A 20,301-nucleotide genomic window follows, 5' to 3' on the forward strand; every position below is an offset into this window, starting at 1 on the left:
ACTCTTTCTGCCCACTTCTGATGCCTATGTCAGAAGCTTTCTCTATCTCCTTTATACTTTAATAAAACTTTATTACACAAAAGCTCTGAGCGATCGAGCCTTGTCTCTGGCCCAGGATTGAATTCTTCTCCTCCGGGGGCCAAGAATCCCGTGTCTTCTTGTGATTCATCAACAACCTTTCAAAAGCTTCACAAATTTTTCCAAGGCAAACATACAACATGAAAACAACATACAGATAAAGAAGCAGAATATTAGTAGCATCTCAGAAAGATCCATTTTGTATCCTCTCCAAATCACCACCACCCTCCAAAGTACCTGGTATCCTGCTTTCTACTGCTATGTGTAAGTTCCCAGTCTATCTTTGTTAAACAAATAAGTTTACCATGTTTATACTTTACCTTTTGTTGAAATGCTTTTGTTTCTTTGGTGGTCTCTTATCCTTTTATAGTACTTCATTTGTGACTCTTGTTTTTCATTCCTTTGTCTTTCCACTGCACATTATTCATAGCTCTTCTATGACATACAATAACACAGAGTGATATATTTTTAAAGGAATTAGTGCATGCATACAAACTGGTAAACTCCTTGGGGTGGTTGGTTCATTAATCTTTGACTTCTTTCACATTTAGCATAGTGATTTGAATAGTAAACTTTAAAAAAATTAAAAAAAATTATTGTGTAGTGTTTGAAAATTATAATGGGATATAATGGCATAAGACAGAGGATTCAGCTTCCTCATTTGAAAAAAACTTTCTAGGCAGGCCAGTAAATTCCACCCTGTATAAATTCCACCAGTAAATTCCACACTAGGGGCCTCAGAGTCATTGTAAAGAATCAATTTCTGTGTATGAATATTTGGGCTTTGTTTATAGGCTATATAAATAATATATCTCATATATATGTATATTCTTTTTACTTATGCATATTTTAAATGCATGCATATGCAGCTATGGTTAGTAAAGTATAATATAAGTTATGACTGAATTTATGTTAGTTTTTTGACATTATATAGTTTTCATCTAGATGACACTAAAGTTGATTTTTTAAATAATTTTTTTCATATTTGGTATCCTCAACTATTTGTTTCCATGGGAAGAATTAAAAGATTTTTTTTTTTCATTTGAGGAGTGACATGATTATATATGTGGTTTAGGGCTTGAGGACAGTATGGAGTACTTAATTTTTCTTTCAGAACATCTAGCAGTGTGAGATTGAAATGCCTGATAGGCTTGTATTAAATATATTAGTAGTTTTGAGTTATTTAACATCGGATATGCTTGTGTTAAAAAGAGTTTGGTGTTCCATCTTATTTTAAGTAGGCTATTTCTTTTAAAACTTATCTTATAAAATGTTGAGTAGCCTTATTTTCATGCCCCTGAATCAGATCTTCAGAATTAGCTTTTTCTTTCCAAGTAAGTACAATAATCAATATCTGTTATAGATCTGTAATCTCTGATTAGAAGCCCTTGGGATCAGATATGATTAGAAGTTTAGAATTTGGATTTTAGAAAAGCAATATAGCACATATGTGATATGTTATATAATACTCTTCTTTGGAGAAGACTCTTGAGAGTCCCTTGGACTGCAAGGAGTTCCAACCAGTCCATCCTAAAGGAAATCAGTCCTGAATGTTCATTGGAAGGACTGATGTTGAGGCTGAAACTCCAATACTTTGGCCACCTGATGTGAAGAGCTGACTCATTTGAAAAGACCCTGATGCTGGGAAAGATTGACGGCAGGAGGAGAAGGGGACGACAGGGGATGAGATGGTTGGATGGCATCACCGACTCAATGGACATGAGTTTGGGTAAACTCCGGCAGTTGGTGATGGACAGGGAGGCCTGGCATGCTGCAGACCTTGAGGTCACAAAGAGTCAGACACAACTGAGCGACTGAACTGAAGTGAACTGATATAATACTCCAGGTGGGGTCTGGAGCACCACTGTGCAATTATATACATGAATATTTCTTTAGTGAAACAAATGAATAGCCGTATTGGATTAGAAAAATAATTGACTAAGATTAACCTCACATCAGCTTAAGGCAGGTTTTGTCATATAGTGAATTTTGGTGCCATACAAAAAGTCTTTAAATTTTTAGAACTTTTTAAGCTTTGGGTTTTGAGTGTAGGATGATAGGCCTATAAAATATGTGGACTTTTAAAGGCTATTGCCTTGTAAGTATATTTTGCCTTGTTATTGTTTCAGATTCATTAACTTGACATATTTTCACTTTTTTAAAGGAATAATAGAAACTTCAGAAATAATTGCTGTTTTGAAATCACTGGGTATAAATATTTCTGAAACTCAAGCAAAAAAGATTATACAAAGGTCAGCCCTTACCCTTATTTTTAATAGTTTTAATTTTTGTTTAATATGTAACTGGTGGTTATAAGTATAGCTTCTTTCTTCTCTTCCTTCATTTCTTTCCTTTCTTTTTATTTCTGATAATGTCACCTTTTATTGACAATGTTTTAAGAAAGATCCCTAAGAAATTTGTTGAAATGCTATTGACTAAAACAGGAAGTATTCTTTTTAAAGTCCTCAGAAAAAGATTCTTCATGCTTCTAGTTCAAAGAATGGTTTTAATTCTCTTAAGTAATTGATTAATTTTTTTTTTTAATTTTGTTGAAGTACAAAAAAGTACATAATTTATGTATCCAACTTGATGAATTTGTTGGTAAGCGTATACCCAGGAGGGATTCCCTGGTGGCTCAGTGGTTAAGAATCTGCCTGTGAATACAGGAGACGTGGCTTTGATCCCTGGGTCGGGAATATCCCCTGGAGGAAGAAATGGCAACCCACTCTAGTATTCTTGCCTGGAGAATCCCATGGACAGAGGAGCCTGGCAGGCACAGTCCATGGGGTCGCAAAGAGTCTGACGTGACTGAAGCGACTTAGCATGCACACACACGTACACCCGGGAAACCATAACCATAATCTATGCCATAAACATATCCATCACTTCTTAAAGTTTCTTCCCACCCTCTTATTATTGTTATTAATTTTATGATAAGAACACTTTCTTATAGTTAAAACTTAAATTTACTTGTTTTTTAAATTTGGGTATAACTGATACATAATATTATATTAATTTCAGGTATATAACATAATGATTCAATATATGTATATAATGTGAAATGATCACCTCAATAGGTCTAGTTAACATCAGTCACCGTATATAGTTATAGATTTTTTTTTATGATGAGAGCTTTTAAGATTTACCCTCCACCTCTGGTAACCACCAATATGTTTTCTCTATCTATAAGGTCTTTTTCTTTCCTTTCTTTTTCTTCCTTTTGATTCCATGTATAAGTGAGATCATATAGTATTTGTCTTTGTCTGTCTGACTTGTTTTACTTAGCATCATGCCCTTAAAGTCCATCTGTGTTGTTGCAAATGGTGAGATTTCCTTCTTTATGGAAGGAATTTACCAGGGATACCATCTGGTCCTGGACTTTCTTTGTTGGTACATTTTTGTTTACTGATTCAGTCTGTTCAGTCATTCCTTTGTTCAGATTTTCCATTTCTTCATGATTCAGTCTTGCTAGGTTGTATATTTCTAGGAATTTACCCAGTTCTTTTAGGTTTTGCAATTAGTTGGCATATGATTGTTCATGCTGTTGATACTGCTAAGTCACTTCAGTCGTGTCTGACTCTGCGCGACCCCATAGACAGCAGCCCACCAGGCTCCCCCATCCCTGGGATTCTCCAGGCAAGAACACTGGAGTGGGTTGCCATTTCCTTCTCCAATGCGTGCAAGTGAAAAGTGAAAGTGAAGTCACTCAGTCGTGTCCGACTCTTAGCGACCCCATGGACTGCAGCCCACCAGGCTCCTCCATCCATGGGATTTTGTAGGCAAGAGTACTGGAGTGGGGTGCCATTGCCTTCTCTGATGATCATTCATAGTAGTGTGTTATAACCCATTGTGTTCCTGTGGCGTCAGTCTTAATGTCTCCTAATTCTTTTCTGGTTTTATTTATTTGAGTCTTTTCTCTCTGTTTTTAGTTAGTCCAGATAAAAGTTTGCCAATTTGGTTTACCTTTTTAAACAAACAAGCTTTTAATTTTGGTGTTCTTTTGTTCTATGGATTTGGGTTTTGGTATTTATTTCTGCTCTGATCTTTATTATTTTTTTCCCTTCTGCTAACTTTGGGCTTAGTTTTTTCTTCTATTCTAATTCCTTGAGGGATCAATTAGATTGTTTATTTGAGATCTTTATTTTTTTTAAAAAATGTTGACATTTATTGCTATACGCTTCCCTCTTAGAACCGCTTTTGTCGCATGCTATAAGACTTGTTGGAGAAGGCAATGGCACCCCACTCCAGTACTCTTGCCTGGATGCAGTCCATGGGGTCACTGAGGGTCGGACATGACTGAGCGACTTCACTTTCACATTTCACTTTCATGCATTGGAGAAGGAAATGGCAACCCACTCCAGTGTTCTTGCCTGGAGAATCCCAGGGATGGGAGAGCCTGGTGGGCTGCCGTCTCTGGGGTCGCACAGAGTCAGACACGACTGAAGTGACTTAGCAGCATAAGACTTGTTATGTTGTGTTTCTATTTTCACATCTCATAAGACTTTTTTATTTCTCTTCTGATACCTTCCTACACCCACTGGTTGTTCAGAGGAGTGTTGTTTAGTATCTACATACTTGTGAATTTTCCAGTTTTCTTCTTGTTATTGATTTCTAGTTTCATACTGTTGTCAGAAATGATACTTGGTATGATTTCCGTCTTAAAGTTGAGACTTGTTTTGTGTCCTAAGACATGATTGGTCCTTGAGAATGTTCCATGTGCACTGGAGAAGATTATGTATTCTGCTTCTGTATTTGTTTTTTAGGTTCATTGGTCCAATGTGTAGTTCGTTAATTATTTCTTCACTGATTTTCTGTCTGGATGGTTTGTCTGTTGTTGAAAGTGGGAGAGTGAAGTCTCATACTGTTGTTTCATTGCTGTCTGTTTGTACTTTCAGATATGTTAGTATCAGCTTAATATATTTAGTTCAATATTTGGTTCATATAATATATATGAATATTATAATTATTATAGTCTGTTAATGAAGTGACCTCTTAATTATTATGTAGTCTCATTATTTTTCTCTTTTTATAGTTTTTGAATTAAACTCAAGTTATTCATACTTTGCTGTATTTTGGTTTCTATCTGCATGGATTATCTTTTCCCATCCCTTCTCCTTGAGACTATGTATATCCCTAAAGCTGAAATGAGTCTATTTTAGGCAGCAAGAAGTTAAGTGTTGTTTTTTAAAGTTTATTCAGCCACTCAATGAATTTTGTTTGGAGAATTTAATCATTGATAAGTTGCTGCTAAGTCATTTCAGTCGTGTCCGACTCTGTGCCACCCCATAGACGGCAACCCACCAGGCTCACCTGTCCCTGGGATTCTCCAGGCAAGAACACTGGAGTGGTTTGCCATTTCCTTCTCCAATGCATGAAAGTGAAAAGTGAAAGTGAAGTCGCTCAGTCTTGTCCGACCCTCAGTGACCCCATGGACTATAGCCTACCAGGCTCCTCCATCCATGGGATTTTCTAAGCAAGAGTACTGGAGTGGGGTGCCATTGCCTTCTCTGGCCATTGTACCCTGCTGCTGCTGCTAAGTCACTTCAGTTGTGTCCAACTCTGTGTGACCCCATAGATGGCAGCCCACCAGGCTCCCCCGTCCCTGGGATTCTCCAGGCAAAAACACTGGAGTGGGTTGCCATTTCCTTCTCCAATGCATGAAAGTGAAAAGTGAAAGTGAAGTCGCTCAGTCGTGTCCGACTGTTAGTGACCCCATGGACTGCAACCTGCCAGGCTCCTCCATCCATGGGATTTTCCAGGCAAGAGTACTGGAGTGGGGTGCCATTGCCTTCTCCACACATTGATAAGTAAGGACTTACATATCATTTGCTTCATTGTTTTTTAATGGCTTGTAGTTTCTTTGTTCCTTTATTCTTCTCTAGCCGTCTTCCTTTTTGATTTTGTGTGGTGATTGCTTTGACCTCTTTCTCTTTCTCTTGTCTGTTATAGCTTTTTGCTTTGTGATTACCATGAAGCTTACATAAAACATCTTATAAAGTATTTTAAGCTGAATACAAGTTAACTTTGCATACAAAAATTCTACCCCTTTACTTATTTTCTTGGGCTCCAAAATCACTGTAGATGGTGACTGCAGCCATGAAATTAAAAGATGCTTGCTCCTTGGAAGAAAAGCTATGACAAACTTAGACAGCATTAAAAAGCAGAAATATTACTTTGCCAACAAAGGTCCGTGTAGTCAGAGCTATGATTTTTCTAGTAGTCATGTATAGATGTGAGAGTTGGACCATAAAGAAAGCTGAGCCCCAAAGAATTGATGCTTTCAAACTATGGTGTTAGAGAAGACTCCCGAGAGACCCTTGGACTGCAAGATCAAAGCAGTCAATCCTAAAGGAAATCAGTACTGAATATTCATTGCAAGGACTGATGCTGAAACTGAAACTCCAATACTTTGGCCACCTGATGTGAAGAACTGAGTCATTTGAAAAGACCCTGATGCTGGGAAAGATTGAAGGCAGGAGGAGAAGGGGACAACAGAGGATGAGATGATTGAATTGCATCACCAACTCAATGGACATGAGTTTGAGTAAGCTCTGGGAGTTGGTGATGGACAGGCAGGCCTAGCATGCTGCAGTCCATGGGGTTGCAAAGAGTCAGACACAACTGAGCGACTGAACTGAACCCCTTTACTGCCCCCAAAATTTTAACTTTTGATATTCAGATCAGATCAGTTGCTCAGTCCTGTCTGACTCTTTGCGACCCCATGAATCGCAGCACGCCAGGCCTCCTTGTCCATCACCAACTCCCGGAGTTCACTGAGACTCACATCCATCGAGTCAGTGATGCCATCCAGCCCTCTCATCCTCTGTTGTCCCCTTCTCCTCCTGCCCCCAATCCCTCCCAGCATCAGAGTCTTTTCCAATGAGTCAACTCTTCGCATGAGGTGGCCAAAGTACTGGAGTTTCAGCTTTAGCATCATTCCTTCCAAAGAAATCCCAGGGCTGATCTCCTTCAGAATGGACTGGTTGGATCTCCTTGCAGTCCAAGGGACTCTCAAGAGTCTTCTCCAACACCACAGTTCAAAAGCATCAATTCTTCAGCGCTTAGCCTTCTTCACAGTCCAACTCTCACATCCATACATGACCACTGGAAAAACCATAGCCTTGACTAGACGGACCTTTGTTGGCAAAGTAATGTCTCTGCTTTTGAATATGCTATCTAGGTTGGTCATAACTTTCCTTCCAAGGAGTAGGCGTCTTTTAATTTCATGGCTGCAGTCACCATCTGCAGTGATTTTGGAGCCCAGAAAAATAAAGTCTGACACTGTTTCCACTGTTTCCCCATCTATTTCCCATGAAGTGGTGGGACTAGATGCCAAGATCTTTGTTTTCTGAATGTTGAACTTTAAGCCAACTTTTTCACTCTCCACTTTCACTTTCATCAAGAGGCTTTTGAGTTCCTCTTCACTTTCTGCCATAACGGTGGTGTCATCTGCATATCTGAGGTTACTGATATTTCTCTAGGGAATCTTGATTCCAGCTTGTGTTTCTTCCAGTCCAGCGTTTCTCATGATGTACTCTGCATATAAGTTAAATAAACAGGGTGACAATATACAGCCTTGACGAACTCCTTTTCCTATTTGGAACCAGTCTGTTGTTCCATGTCCAGTTCTAACTGTTGCTTCCTGACCCGCATACATATTTCTCAAGAGGCAGATCAGGTGGTCTGGTATTCCCATCTCTTGAAGAATTTTCCACAGCTTATTGTGATCCACACAGTCAAAGGCTTTGGCATAGTCAATAAAGCAGAAATAGATGTTTTTCTGGAACTCTCTTGCTTTTTCTATAATCCAGCAGATGTTGGCAATTTGATCTCTGGTTCCTCTGCCTTTCCTAAAACCAGCTTGAACATCAGGAAGTTCATGGTTCACGTATTGGTGAAGCCTGGCTTGGAGAATTTTGAGCATTACTTTACTAGCATGTGAGATGAGTGCAATTGTGCAGTAGTTTGAGCATTCTTTGGCATTGCCTTTCTTTGGGATTGGAATGAAAACTGACCTTTTCCAGCCCTGTGGCCACTGCTGAGTTTTCCAAATTTGCTGGCATATTGAGTGCAGTACTTTCACAGCATCATCTTTCAGGATTTGGAATAGCTCAACTGGAATTCCATCACCTCCACTAGCTTTGTTCGCAGTGATGCTTTCTAAGGTTCACTTGACTTCACATTCCAGGATGTCTGGCTCTAGGTGAGTGATCACACCATTGTGATTATCTGGGTCGTGAAGATCTTTTTTGTACAGTTCTTCTGTGTATTCTTGCCATCTCTTCTTAATATCTTCTGCTTCTGTTAGGTCCATACCATTTCTGTCCTTTATCGAGCTCCTCTTTGCATGAAATATTCCTTTGGTATCTCTGATTTTCTTGAAGAGATCCCTAGTCTTTCCCATTCTGTTGTTTTCCTCTATTTCTTTGCGTTGATCGCTGAAGAAGGCTTTCTTATCTCTTCTTGCTATTCTTTGGAGCTCTGCATTCAGATGTTTATATCTTTCCTTTCTCCTTTGCTTTTTGCTTCTTTTCACAGCTATTTGTAAGGCCTCCCCAGACAGCCATTTTGCTTTTTTGCATTTCTTTTCTACGGGAATGATCTTGATCCCTGTCTCCTGTACAATGTCACGAACCTCATTCCATAGTTCATCAGGCTCTCTATCTATCAGATCTAGGCCCTTAAATCTATTTCTCACTTCCACTGTATAATCATAAGGGATTTGATTTAGGTCATACCTGAATGGTCTAGTGGTTTTCCCTACTTTCTTCAATTTCAGTCTGAATTTGGCAATAAGGAGTTCATGGTCTGAGCCACAGTCAGCTCCTGGTCTTGTTTTTGCTGACTGTATAGAGCTTCTCTATCTTTGGCTGCAAAGAATATAATCAATCTGATTTCGGTGTTAACCATCTGGTGATGTCCATGTATAGAGTTCTCTTGTGTTGTTGGAAGAGGGTGTTTGTTATGACCAGTGCATTTTCTTGGCAAAACTCTATTAGTCTTTGCCCTGCTTCATTCCGTATTCCAAGGCCAAATTTGCCTGTTACTCCAGGTGTTTCTTGACTTCCTACTTTTGCATTCCAGTCCCCTATAATGAAAAGGACATCTTTTTGGGATGTTAGTTCTAAAAGGTCTTGTAGGTCTTCATAGAACCATTCAACTTCAGCTTCTTCAGCGTTACTGGTTGGGGCATAGACTTGGATTACTGTGATGTTGAATGGTTTGCCTTGGAAACAAACAGAGATCATTCTGTCATTTTTGAGATTGCATCCAAGTACTGCATTTCAGACTCTTTTGTTGACCATGATGGCTACTCCATTTCTTCTGAGGGATTCCTGCCCGCAGTAGTAGATATAATGGTCACCTGAGTTAAATTCACCCATTCCAGTCCATTTCAGTTTGCTGATTCCTAGAATGTCGACATTCACTCTTGCCGTTTCTTGTTTGACCACTTCCAATTTGCCTTGATTCATGGACCTGACATTCCAGGTTCCTATGCAATATTGCTCTTTACAGCATCAGACCTTGCTTCTATCACCAGTCACATCCACAGCTGGGTATTGTTTTTGCTTTGGCTCCATCCCTTCATTCTTTCTGGAGTTATTTCTCCACTGATCTCCAGTAGCATATTGGGCACCTACTGACCTGGGGAGTTCCTCTTTCAGTATCCTATCATTTTGCCTTTTCATACTGTTCATGGGGTTCTCAAGGCAAGAATACTGAAGTGGTTTGCCATTCCCTTCTCCAGTGGACCACATTCTGTCAATTAGTATGTTTTTTAATATTGTGTACCCATTAATAAATTATTGTAGCTATAGTTATTTTTAATACTTTTGTCTTTTATCCTTTATGCTAAAGTTAAGTGATTTATACAATACCATTACAGTCCTAGAGTATTCTCAGTCTGATGTACCTTCACCAGTGTGTTATTCTTTCATATGTTTTATGATATTCATTAGTGTTCTTCCATTTCAACTTAAAGAATTCCACTTAGTATTTCTGGTGAGGCAAGTCTGGGGGTGATGACCTCTCTCAGGTTTTGTTTGCCTGGGAAACTATATCTTCTTAATCCCACTCTCTCCTGAACTGTAAGATATCTGCTTAGGAGTCTGCTGATAGCCTCAGGGAAGTTACCTTGTATGAAGTGAATTTTGTTTCTCTTGCTGCTTTCAAAATTCTCTCTTCTCTGTGACAATTTTTATCTCTGACTTTTGACAATTTTAGTATGATGTATCTTGGAGAAGTCCTCATTACGTATGGGGACTTTTGAGTTTCATGTACTTAGATGTTCATGAAAAAGTAAAAATGAAAGTCACTCAGTTATGTCTGACTGCAACCCCATGGACTATACAGTCCATGGAATTCTCCAGGTCAGAATACTGGAGTGGGTAGCCTTTTCTTTCTCCAGGGGATCTCTAACCCAGGTCTCCTGCATTGCAAGCGGATTCTTTACCAGCTGAGCCACAAGGGAAGCCCGAGAAAACTGGAGTGGGTAGCCTATCCCTTCTCCAGCAGATCTTCCCGACCCAGGAAGTGAACCAGGGTCTCCTCCATTGCAGACAGATTCTTTACCAACTGAACCATCAAGGAAGCCTCCTCAAATCTGGGGGAAATTTTCAGCCATTTTTTTTTTTAAAGACGCTTTCTGCCCCTGTTGGAGAAGGCAATGGCACCCACTCCAGTACTCTTGCCTGGAAAATCCCGTGGATGGAGAAGCCTGGTAGGCTGCAGTCCATGGGGTCGCTAAGAGTCAGGCACTACAGAGCGACTTCACTTTCATTTTTTACTTTCATGCATTGGAAAAGGAAATGGCAACCCACTCCAGTATTCTTGCCTGGAGAATCCCAGGGACAGTGGAGCCTAGTGGGCTGCCGTCTATGGGGTCGCACAGAGTTGGACATGACTGAAGCGACTTAGCAGCAGCAGCAGCAGCAGCCCCTTTACTCACTCTTTCCTTCTCAGACACCCATAATGTGTATATTGTTTTTCTTGATGGGGTCCATAATTCATATAGATGTTTTTCATTTTTTCTCTTATTCTTCTCTGACAGGATAATTTCAAATGATCTGTGTTTGAGTTCACTGATTCTTTATCCTTCTTATGTCTGTTGTTGATATTCTGTATTGCATTTTTCATTTCATTCATTGTATCTTCAGCTTCAGAGCTTCTCTTTGATTCTTTTTTTATGATTTCTGTCTCTCTGTTGAACTTCTAATCTTGTCCATGTGTTTCTTTTCCTGATTTCATTGAGTTGTCCATCTGTGTTATCTTATAGCTTGTTTAACTTCCTTAAAACAATTATTTTGAATTTGTTGTCAATTTGTAGACATCCATTTCTTTGAGATCAGTTACTGAAAAGTCAGAGATCTCTTCAAGAAAATTAGAGATACCACGGGAACATTTCATGCAAAGATGGGCTCAATAAAGGACAGAAATGGTATGGACCTAACAGAAGCAGAAGATATTAAGAAGAGATGGCAAAAATACACAGAAGAACTGTACAAAAAAGATCTTCACGACCCAGATAATCACAATGGTGTGATCACTCACCTAGAGCCAGACATCCTGGAATGTGAAGTCAAGTGGATCTTAGAAAGCATCACTACGAACAAAGCTAGTGGAGGTGATGGAATTCCAGTTGAGCTATTCCAAATCCTGAAAGATGATGCTGTGAAAGTACTGCACTCAATATGCCAGCAAATTTGGAAAACTCAGCAGTGGCCACAGGGCTGGAAAAGGTCAGTTTTCATTCCAATCCCAAAGAAAGGCAATGCCAAAGAATGCTCAAACTACCGCACAATTGCACTCATCTCACATGCTAGTAAAGTAATGCTCAAAATTCTCCAAGCCAGGCTTCACCAATACGTGAACCATGAACTTCCTGATGTTCAAGCTGGTTTTAGGAAAGGCAGAGGAACCAGAGATCAAATTGCCAACATTCACTGGATCATGGAAAAAGCAAGAGAGTTCCAGAAAAACATCTATTTCTGCTTTATTGACTATTCCAAAGCCTTTGACTGTGTGGATCACAATAAACTGTGGAAAATTCTTCAAGAGATGGGAATCCCAGACCACCTGACCTGCCTCTTGAGAAACCTATATGCAGGTCAGGAAGCAACAATTAGAACTGGACATGGAACAACAGACTGGTTCCAAATAGGAAAAGGAGTACATCAAGGCTGTATATTGTCACCCTGCTTATTTAACTTCTATGCAGAGTACATCATGAGAAACACTGGGCTGGAAGAAGCACAAGCTGGAATCAAGATTGCCAGGTGAAATATCAATCACCTCAGATATGCAGATGACACCACCCTTATGGCAGAAAGTGAAGAGGAACTAAAAAGCCTCTTGATGAAAGCGAAAGAGGAGAGTGAAAAAGTTGGCTTAAAGCTCAACATTCAGAAAACGAAGATCATGGCATCTGGTCCCATCACTTCATGGCAAATAGATGGGGAAACAGTGGAAACAGTGTCAGACTTTATTTTTTGGGGCTCCAAAAATCACTGTAGATGGTGATTGCAGCCATGAAATTAAAAGACTCTTACTCCTTGGAAGGAAAGTTATGACCAACCTAGACAGCATATTCAAAAGCAGAGATATTACTTTGCCAACAAAGGTTCGTCTAGTCAAGGCTATGGTTTTTCCTGTGGTCATGTATGGATGTGAGAGTTCAACGGTGAAGAAAGCTGAGCACCGAAGAATTGATGCTTTTGAACTGTGGTGTTGGAGAAGACTCTTGAGAGTCCCTTGGTTTGCAAGGAGATCCAACCAGTCCATTCTGAAGGGGATCAGCCCTGGGATTTCTTTGGAAGGAATGATGCTAAAGCTGAAACTCCAGTACTTTGGCCACCTCATGTGAAGAGTTGACTCATTGGAAAAGACTCTGATGCTTGGAGGGATTGGGGGAAGGAGGAGAAGGGGATGACAGAGGATGAGATGGCTGGATGGCATCACCGACTCGATGGACATGAGTTTGAGTGAACTCTGGGAGTTGGTGATGGACAGGGAGTTCTGGCGTTCTGCAATTCATGGGGTCGCAAAGAGTCAGACACAACTGAGCGACTGAACTGAACTGAACTGGAAAGTATTGTGTTCTTTTATCAGTGTCATGTTTTCTTGATTTTTCATGTTTCTTGTATCCTTGAATTGATATATGCACATTTGATGGAGTCTGAAGTCTGACGTTTTTAAGACTTTTCAGAGTGGTTTTGGTGGGGAAATACCTTCACTTGTGGGTAGGTACAAGGGTGCCAAGTGGGGGGTATGTGGCGGTTCTGATTCTGTGAAAAGCCCAGTGACATAATTTCTGTGCAACTCTGTCAGCTGACATTGGCATCAGTGAAGATTACCAGGATCCTCAATGGCCAAGGCTTTAGAGGTCTCTAATGTCATGAGGATTGTTGGAGTCTTTGACGCTCAAGTCGTCTGGAAACCTCTTGATCTCCTTGTCTCCAATGGAGCTGTCCTAGCCAAGGGGATTAGTTATGGTGCTGGATCCAGCTTGCAAGGTCCCCTGTGATGGTAGTGCACAGCTACTGATGTGTGGGTACCTGTGGAACAGCCTTTGAGCCAGGGTCTGGAGCACAGATGCTCATGGATTGACTGTAGTTCCAAGGTTCAGCATGCTGGCTAATTCTCCCTGGCAGTGCCTTCAATATCTGAGGTGCAACCATGCATGGAGAAGCTGCAGAGCTGGGGATTGAAGTGCAGGCTCTTGTACAGTGACTGTGGCTCTGGGGTCCAAGGCACTAACTAGCCTGTAGTCACAGTGGCTCTGGTGTTTGAAAAGCAGGTGTGAACCAAGAAGCCACAGAGCAGGGGTCTGAACACATGTGTGCTAGAGCAGCCGTGCTGCTGGGGCCTGAAGTGTGGGTGCATGGGGGAGCAGCCAGGGCTCAGGGATTATGGCGGCAACAAGCCTGGTCCCAGGATGGTGCAAAAGTGGCTCCCTCTGGTGAGGGTGCACAGCATCTTCATCTCCAGTGCGTCCATGGCAGCAACATCTGTTGTTTACTTTGGTGGCAAAAGCTGCCAGTGTTCTCTCTGGAGCAGGCTCTGGAGTCTGCACCGATGCCACTTCAGGTTCCTTCACTGTGAAAGCTGTGGGGAATCTATGGCTGTTGTGGGGCCTGTTGAAGTCCTCAGTGGCAAAGGCTGCTGGGGCCCTCCGTAGAGCAGGCTGCTGGAGACCATGATGACACCTGCCACTTGGTGGATGTCAACCCTCACCCTTCTTTGTTTCTTGCCATCTCCACACATATCAGCTAAGCGAGCCTCATCAGTGATTGTTTCTGTGTGATCATTCTCCACTTTTTTTTTTTTTTACTCCATCATGTTGTTATAGTTTCTTAATTGGATTCTTGAACCCTCTCAGGGATCTTCTCATTTCTGGGTAGCTGTCTAACTATAGTTTTCTTGTTGGGGGAGGAATAGTACCTTCTGCTCTGCTATCTTACTGATGTTGCTAACATCTCCTTTTGTTTAAGAAAAAAGAATGGCAAAGGCAAAACTCATTACAAAACTTAAAAGAAGCACTTTATAGCTATTAGAGATTTAATTCACTTAGAATATATAACAATTCTAAATATGTATGGATCTAAAAATGTAGCCTCAAATTTATGAAGCAAGATGAAACAATGATTGTAGTAAGAAAGTTTATTGCACATTTCTCAGTAATAGTACAAGCACACAGGAAAATATCAGTAAAAATAGAAGATTTCAATAATACCACTGGGAAATCCCATGGATAGAGAAGCGTGGTGGGCTACAGTCTAGGGGTCACAAGAGTTGGACATGACTTGGTGACTAAACCACCACCACCAACACCATCAATCTTTACCTAACAAGTATAACTAGAATATTGCATTCAAAAGCTGCAGGGTATGCATTATTTTAAGGACCCACAGAAAATTCACAAGAATTGACCATATGGTGGGTTATAAAGGAAATGTGAAAAAGTAAATAGAATTTGAATCATGTAGAATATGTTCTCTAACCTTCATACAATTAAACAAGAAGTAAGGTTATTTACAATAAAACATTTTTGAAAGGATTGACAGGATAGCTTGATTTTAGGTTATTTTAGAATTGAGTTAAAGGAGATGGTCAGGGGAAAACTACTACCAGAGAGAGTCAAAAGGTATAAGGTTAAACTTCAGTCCATTTTATTCATTTATTTATTCATTCAACATTGAGTACTTAGTGCCAAAGATGTAGAAGTGACTTAGAAATTGTCTTTCCTTTTGAAAGATCATAGGCAAGTATGAGAGAAACACATACAAGTAAATAATTAAAAAGAAATACAGAATAAATTCCATTAGAGGAATATTCTACAAAATATCTGGATCAGCATACACTGAAACTATTAAAGTTATCAAAAACAATGAAAATCTGAGAAACTTTCATAGCCAAGAAAGTCTTAAGGAGGTGTAATGACCAAATGGCTTGTGGTATCTCAGGTGGGACCCTAAAACAAAAAAAGAAACTAAAACCTGAACTTTAGTTAATAATAATAATATATCAATATTGGCTTATTAATTGTAACAAATAGATCATAATAATATGAGATGTTACCATTAGGGGAAACTGGATGTGGAAATATGTGGGAACTCTCAGTACTATCTTAACAGATTGTACAATGAATCTCGATAAATACTCTCTAAGATTTTCTGAAAGTCTTAAACTATTCCAAAAAATAAACTTTTATTAAAGATAGGAAAATTGATGAAGCCCAAAGAAGTGGCTTCTACAATAAATATGTAGGAAGTGTTTAATTAATTTTTATAATGTTGTTACTTTGTTATAAATATTTTTTTTAATTTCAGCATTGATAGAGATGGAACAATGACAGTAGATTGGGATGAATGGAAGAACTACTTCTTGCTTCATCCTGCAAAAAATATCGATGAAATTGCTCATTTCTGGAAGCGTTCTACTGTAAGATTACTTTGTATTTTGCTCTATTTTTATTTTGCCATAAATGTCATATCTCTTATGATCACATAATCTCTTTAGATCTCACTGTCTAAAGTAATAGTACTCTTAGCAAGAAGTGTGCAAACATAGCTATCACAATAACTTTGTTTGCTAAAAGCTAGAACATAATATAGATATCCATCTGCTGAAAAGGCCCACTTTGTGTTGAGAATAAATGACTCTTATACAGTTAATTGTCCTAGAAAAGTGGAAAAATAGTACACCCTTCTTTTTTTCACAGATACAGTGTACTCAATTAGGCCTTCTGTCATAGAAAATGTAAAGATTAAGATTCAAAATTTTAGAATCAGAAAGAATCACGTACATAATCTGTTTGCCATTTTAATATAAGTACTTGATTAAGAGTTGTGAGGAACAAATGAGATTTAGTAATAAGCTTTTTTTCTTTTTTAGATCTCAGGTACAGGGAGTTATGTGCTTAGTCGCTTAGTCATGTCCAACTCTATGCAACCCCATGAACTGTAGCCTGCCAGGCTCCTCTGACCCTGGGGATTCTCCAGGCAAGAATAGTGGAGTGGGATGCCTTTTCCTCCTCCAGGGGATCTTCCCAACCCAGGGATCAAATCCAGGTCTCTTGCATTGCAGGAGGATTCTTTACCGTCTGAGCCACCAGGGAAGCCCACAGGGAGTTAAGTCAGTCATTTTTCAGGGCATAATATTTGCATCCACCATTGTAATTTTATGCCTCCTCTTCATGTACATTTTGGGGAAGACTAAGAGCATAGTCTTTGATGTCAGATTGCCAAGGTTTTAACTCCACATCTGCCACCCACTAGCTATATAATCCCTCTGTGCCTCAATTTCCTTATTTATATATTGGGGATAATAATGGTTAGAGTTTTGAGAATTAAATTAGTACATTAGTATATGTAGAAGAGAGTTCAGCAGGTAATATATGTGTTCAAAATGTTACTTATTGTGATAGGCATGTTTTGTATTCTTGAATCTATATTCTTAAAAATCATATAATGTTTCATGTGTGTTTTAAATTTACATAGATAGTATTGTGCTAAAGTTCACATCTTATTTCTTGTTTTATTTACTTGTTATGATTTTAAGACATTATTATTGTTATGTGTTCATCTAGTTTATTACTTCTAACTATGACATAGTACACATTGAATACATTTTCTTTATCCATTCCCCTAGTAAGAGATTGCACATATAAGTGGTAACATACAGTATTTACCTTTCTTTTTCTGACTTATTTCACAAAGCATAATGCCCTCCAGATTCATCCATGTTGCTGTAAATGATACTATTTCATTCTTTTTTTATGGCTGAGTAATATTTTATTGCATTATATATATATAAAATACAATAATATATATTATATGTATAATATATGTATAATACATATATCTCTCCCACATTTTCTTTATGCATTCCTCTGTCAATAGACATTTTAGTTGCTTCCATGTCTTGGCTGTTGTGAATAATGATGCAGTGAATATCTTTTCAAAGTATGATTTTTGTCCAGGTATACGGCCAGGAGTGGGGTTGCCAGATCATACGTAAGCTCTATTTTTAGTTTTTAAAGGAACCTCCTTAGTGGCTGTACCAATTTACATTCCAGCCAACAGTATAGAAGAGTTCACTTTTCTCCACACCCTCTCCACCATTTATTGTTTGTAGATGTTTTAATGATGACCATTCTAACCAAGTGTGAGGTGATACCTCACTGTAGTTTTGATTTGCATTTCTATAATAATTAGCGATATTATCTTTTCATGTGCTTTTTGGCCATCTGTGTGTCTTCTTTAGAGAAATGTCTATTTAGATCTTCTGTCTATTTTGGAGGGGGGGATATTGAGCTGCATGAGTTGTTCGTATATTTTGGAGATTAATCCCTTATCAGTTGCATCATTTGCAAATATTTTCTCCCATTCTGTGGATTATCTTTTCATTTTGCTGTGCAAGTTTTTAAGTTTAATTAGGTCCCATTTTATTTTTGTTCTTATTTTCATTGGTCTAAGAGGTGAATCAGGAGAGATAATCTGCAATTTATATCAGAGAGTGTTCTGCCTGTTTTTCACTAAGATTTTATAGTATCCAGTCTTCCATTTTGAGTTTATTTTTGTGTATGTTTTTCTGAGTTCATTCTTTTATATATACCTGTCTAGTTTTCCTAGCACCCCTTGTTGAAGAGACTGTCTTTTCTCCATTTTATATTCTTTCCTTGTTTGTCATAGATTGGTTGACCGGAGGTGCATGGCTTTATCTCTGGACTTTCCATCCTGTTCCATTGATCTGTATTTCTGTTTTTGTACCAACACCATACTGTTTTGATGACTGTAGCCTTGTAGTATAGTTTGAGTCAGGGAGCCTGATTCCCCCAGCTCTGTTTTACTCTCTCTAGAGTGGTTTGGCTATTTGGGGTCTTTTGTGTTACCATACAAATTAAAAAGATTTTTGTTCAATTCTGTGAAAAATACCTCTGGGGATTTGATAGAGATTGCACTGAATCTGTACATTGCTTTGGGTAGTATAATCATTTTGACAATATTTATTCTTCCAGCCCAAGAACATGGTTTTTCTCTCTGTTTTTGTCAACTTTGATTTATTTCATCAGCATCTTATAGTTTTCAGGGTACATGTCTTTTTTGCCTCTTTAGGTAGATGTATTCCTAGGTGTTTTATTCTTTTTGATGTGATGTAACATGGGATTGTTTTCTTAATTTCTCTTTCTGATCTTTTGTTGCTAGTGTATAAGAATTCAACTTTTTTTATCCAGCAATTTTACCAAATTTATTGATGAGCTCTAGTAGTTTTCTGGCAGCATCTTTAGGATTTTCTACATGTAGTATCATGTCATTTGCAAACAGTATCTGTTTAACTTCTTATTTTCCAATTTGGATTCCTTTTATTTCATTTTCCTTTCTGATTGCCATGGATAGGACATCCAAAACTCTGTTGAATAAAAGTGATGAGAATAGATATTCTTGTCCTGCTCTTGATCTTAGAGGAAATGCTTTCAGTTTTTCACTGCTGAGAATGATGTTAGCTGTGGGTTTGTTGTTTGTGGTCTTTATTATGTTGGAGTTTGTTTTCTCTATTCCCACTTTCTGGAGAGTTTTTATCATAAATAGGTGTTGAATTTTGTCAAAAGCTTTTTTCTGCATCTATGACATTATCATATTATTTTTTATTTTCAATTTGTTAATGTAGTGTATCACATTGATTGATTTGTATATATTGAAGAATCCTTGCATCCCTGGGGTAAATTGCACTTGATCATGGTATATGATTTTTTTTAATGTGATGTTTAATTCAATTTTCTAATATCTTTTTAAGAATTTTTTGTGAGTATATTCTTCACTGATATTGGCCTTTAATTTTCTTTTTTTGTGTGTGGTATCTTTATCTGGTTTTAGTATCAGGGTGATGGTGGCCTCATAGAATGAATTTGGGAGTGTTTCTTCCTCTGCAGTTCTTGTAAATTGTTTCAGAAGGATAGGTGTTAGTTTGTCTCCAAATGTTTGATAGAATTCATCTGTGAAGCCATTTAGTTCTGAACTTTTGTTAGTTGGAAGTTTTTAAATCATTTTTTCCATTTCAATACTTGTGATTGGTGTATTTGTATTTTCTGTTTCTTCCTGATTCAGTCTTGCCAGTTTGTACTTGTCTAAGAATTTGTCCATTTTTTCTAGGTGTCCACTTTATTGGCATATAGTTGCTTGTAGTAGTCTCTTATAATCCTTTGTATTTCTGTGGTGTCATTTGAAACTTCTCTTTTTTCATTTCTAATTTTATTAACGAACTCTTTCCTCTTTTTTCTTGCTGAATCTGGCTAAAGGTTTATCAATGTTGTTTATCTTTTCAAAGAACTAGCTTTTAGTTTTAGGTTAGGTTGTTCATTTAAGAGTTTTCTTGTTTCCTAAGGTAAGATTGTTCTGCTATAAACTTCCTTCTTAGAACTGCCTTTGCTGTGTCCCGTGGGTTTTGGGTTCTGAGGGTTTCGTTGTCATTTGTCTCTAGGTATTTTTTAAATTTCTTCTTCAATTTCTTCAGTGATCTATTGATTGTTTAGTAACATATTGTTTAGCCTCCATGTGTTTGTGTTTTTTACAGTTTTTTCTTGTAATTAATTTCTAATCTCATAGCATTGCAGTCAGAAAAAATGCTTGAAATGATTTCAGTTTTCTTAAATTTACCAAGGCTTGATTTGTGGCTCAACATGTGATCTACCTGGAGAATGTTCCATGTGCACGTTAGAAGAAAGTG

At 38.4% G+C, this 20,301-nt stretch overlaps 1 protein-coding gene across 1 annotated transcript in view; it reads left to right on the plus strand.

The window, feature by feature from the left end:
• Window positions 1–20,301, plus strand: part of LOC129655032 (calcium-binding mitochondrial carrier protein SCaMC-1-like) — a 90,121-nt gene that overhangs the window by 24,616 nt on the left and 45,204 nt on the right. The window contains exons 3-4 of the mRNA XM_055584909.1: window positions 2,243–2,330; window positions 15,906–16,017. Coding sequence (XP_055440884.1) covers window positions 2,243–2,330; window positions 15,906–16,017 — 200 coding nt within the window. The remainder of the gene's footprint in view (window positions 1–2,242; window positions 2,331–15,905; window positions 16,018–20,301) is intronic.

This window comes from Bubalus kerabau, chromosome 6, assembly GCF_029407905.1.
Source record: "Bubalus kerabau isolate K-KA32 ecotype Philippines breed swamp buffalo chromosome 6, PCC_UOA_SB_1v2, whole genome shotgun sequence".
Taxonomy (NCBI): domain Eukaryota; kingdom Metazoa; phylum Chordata; class Mammalia; order Artiodactyla; family Bovidae; genus Bubalus; species Bubalus kerabau.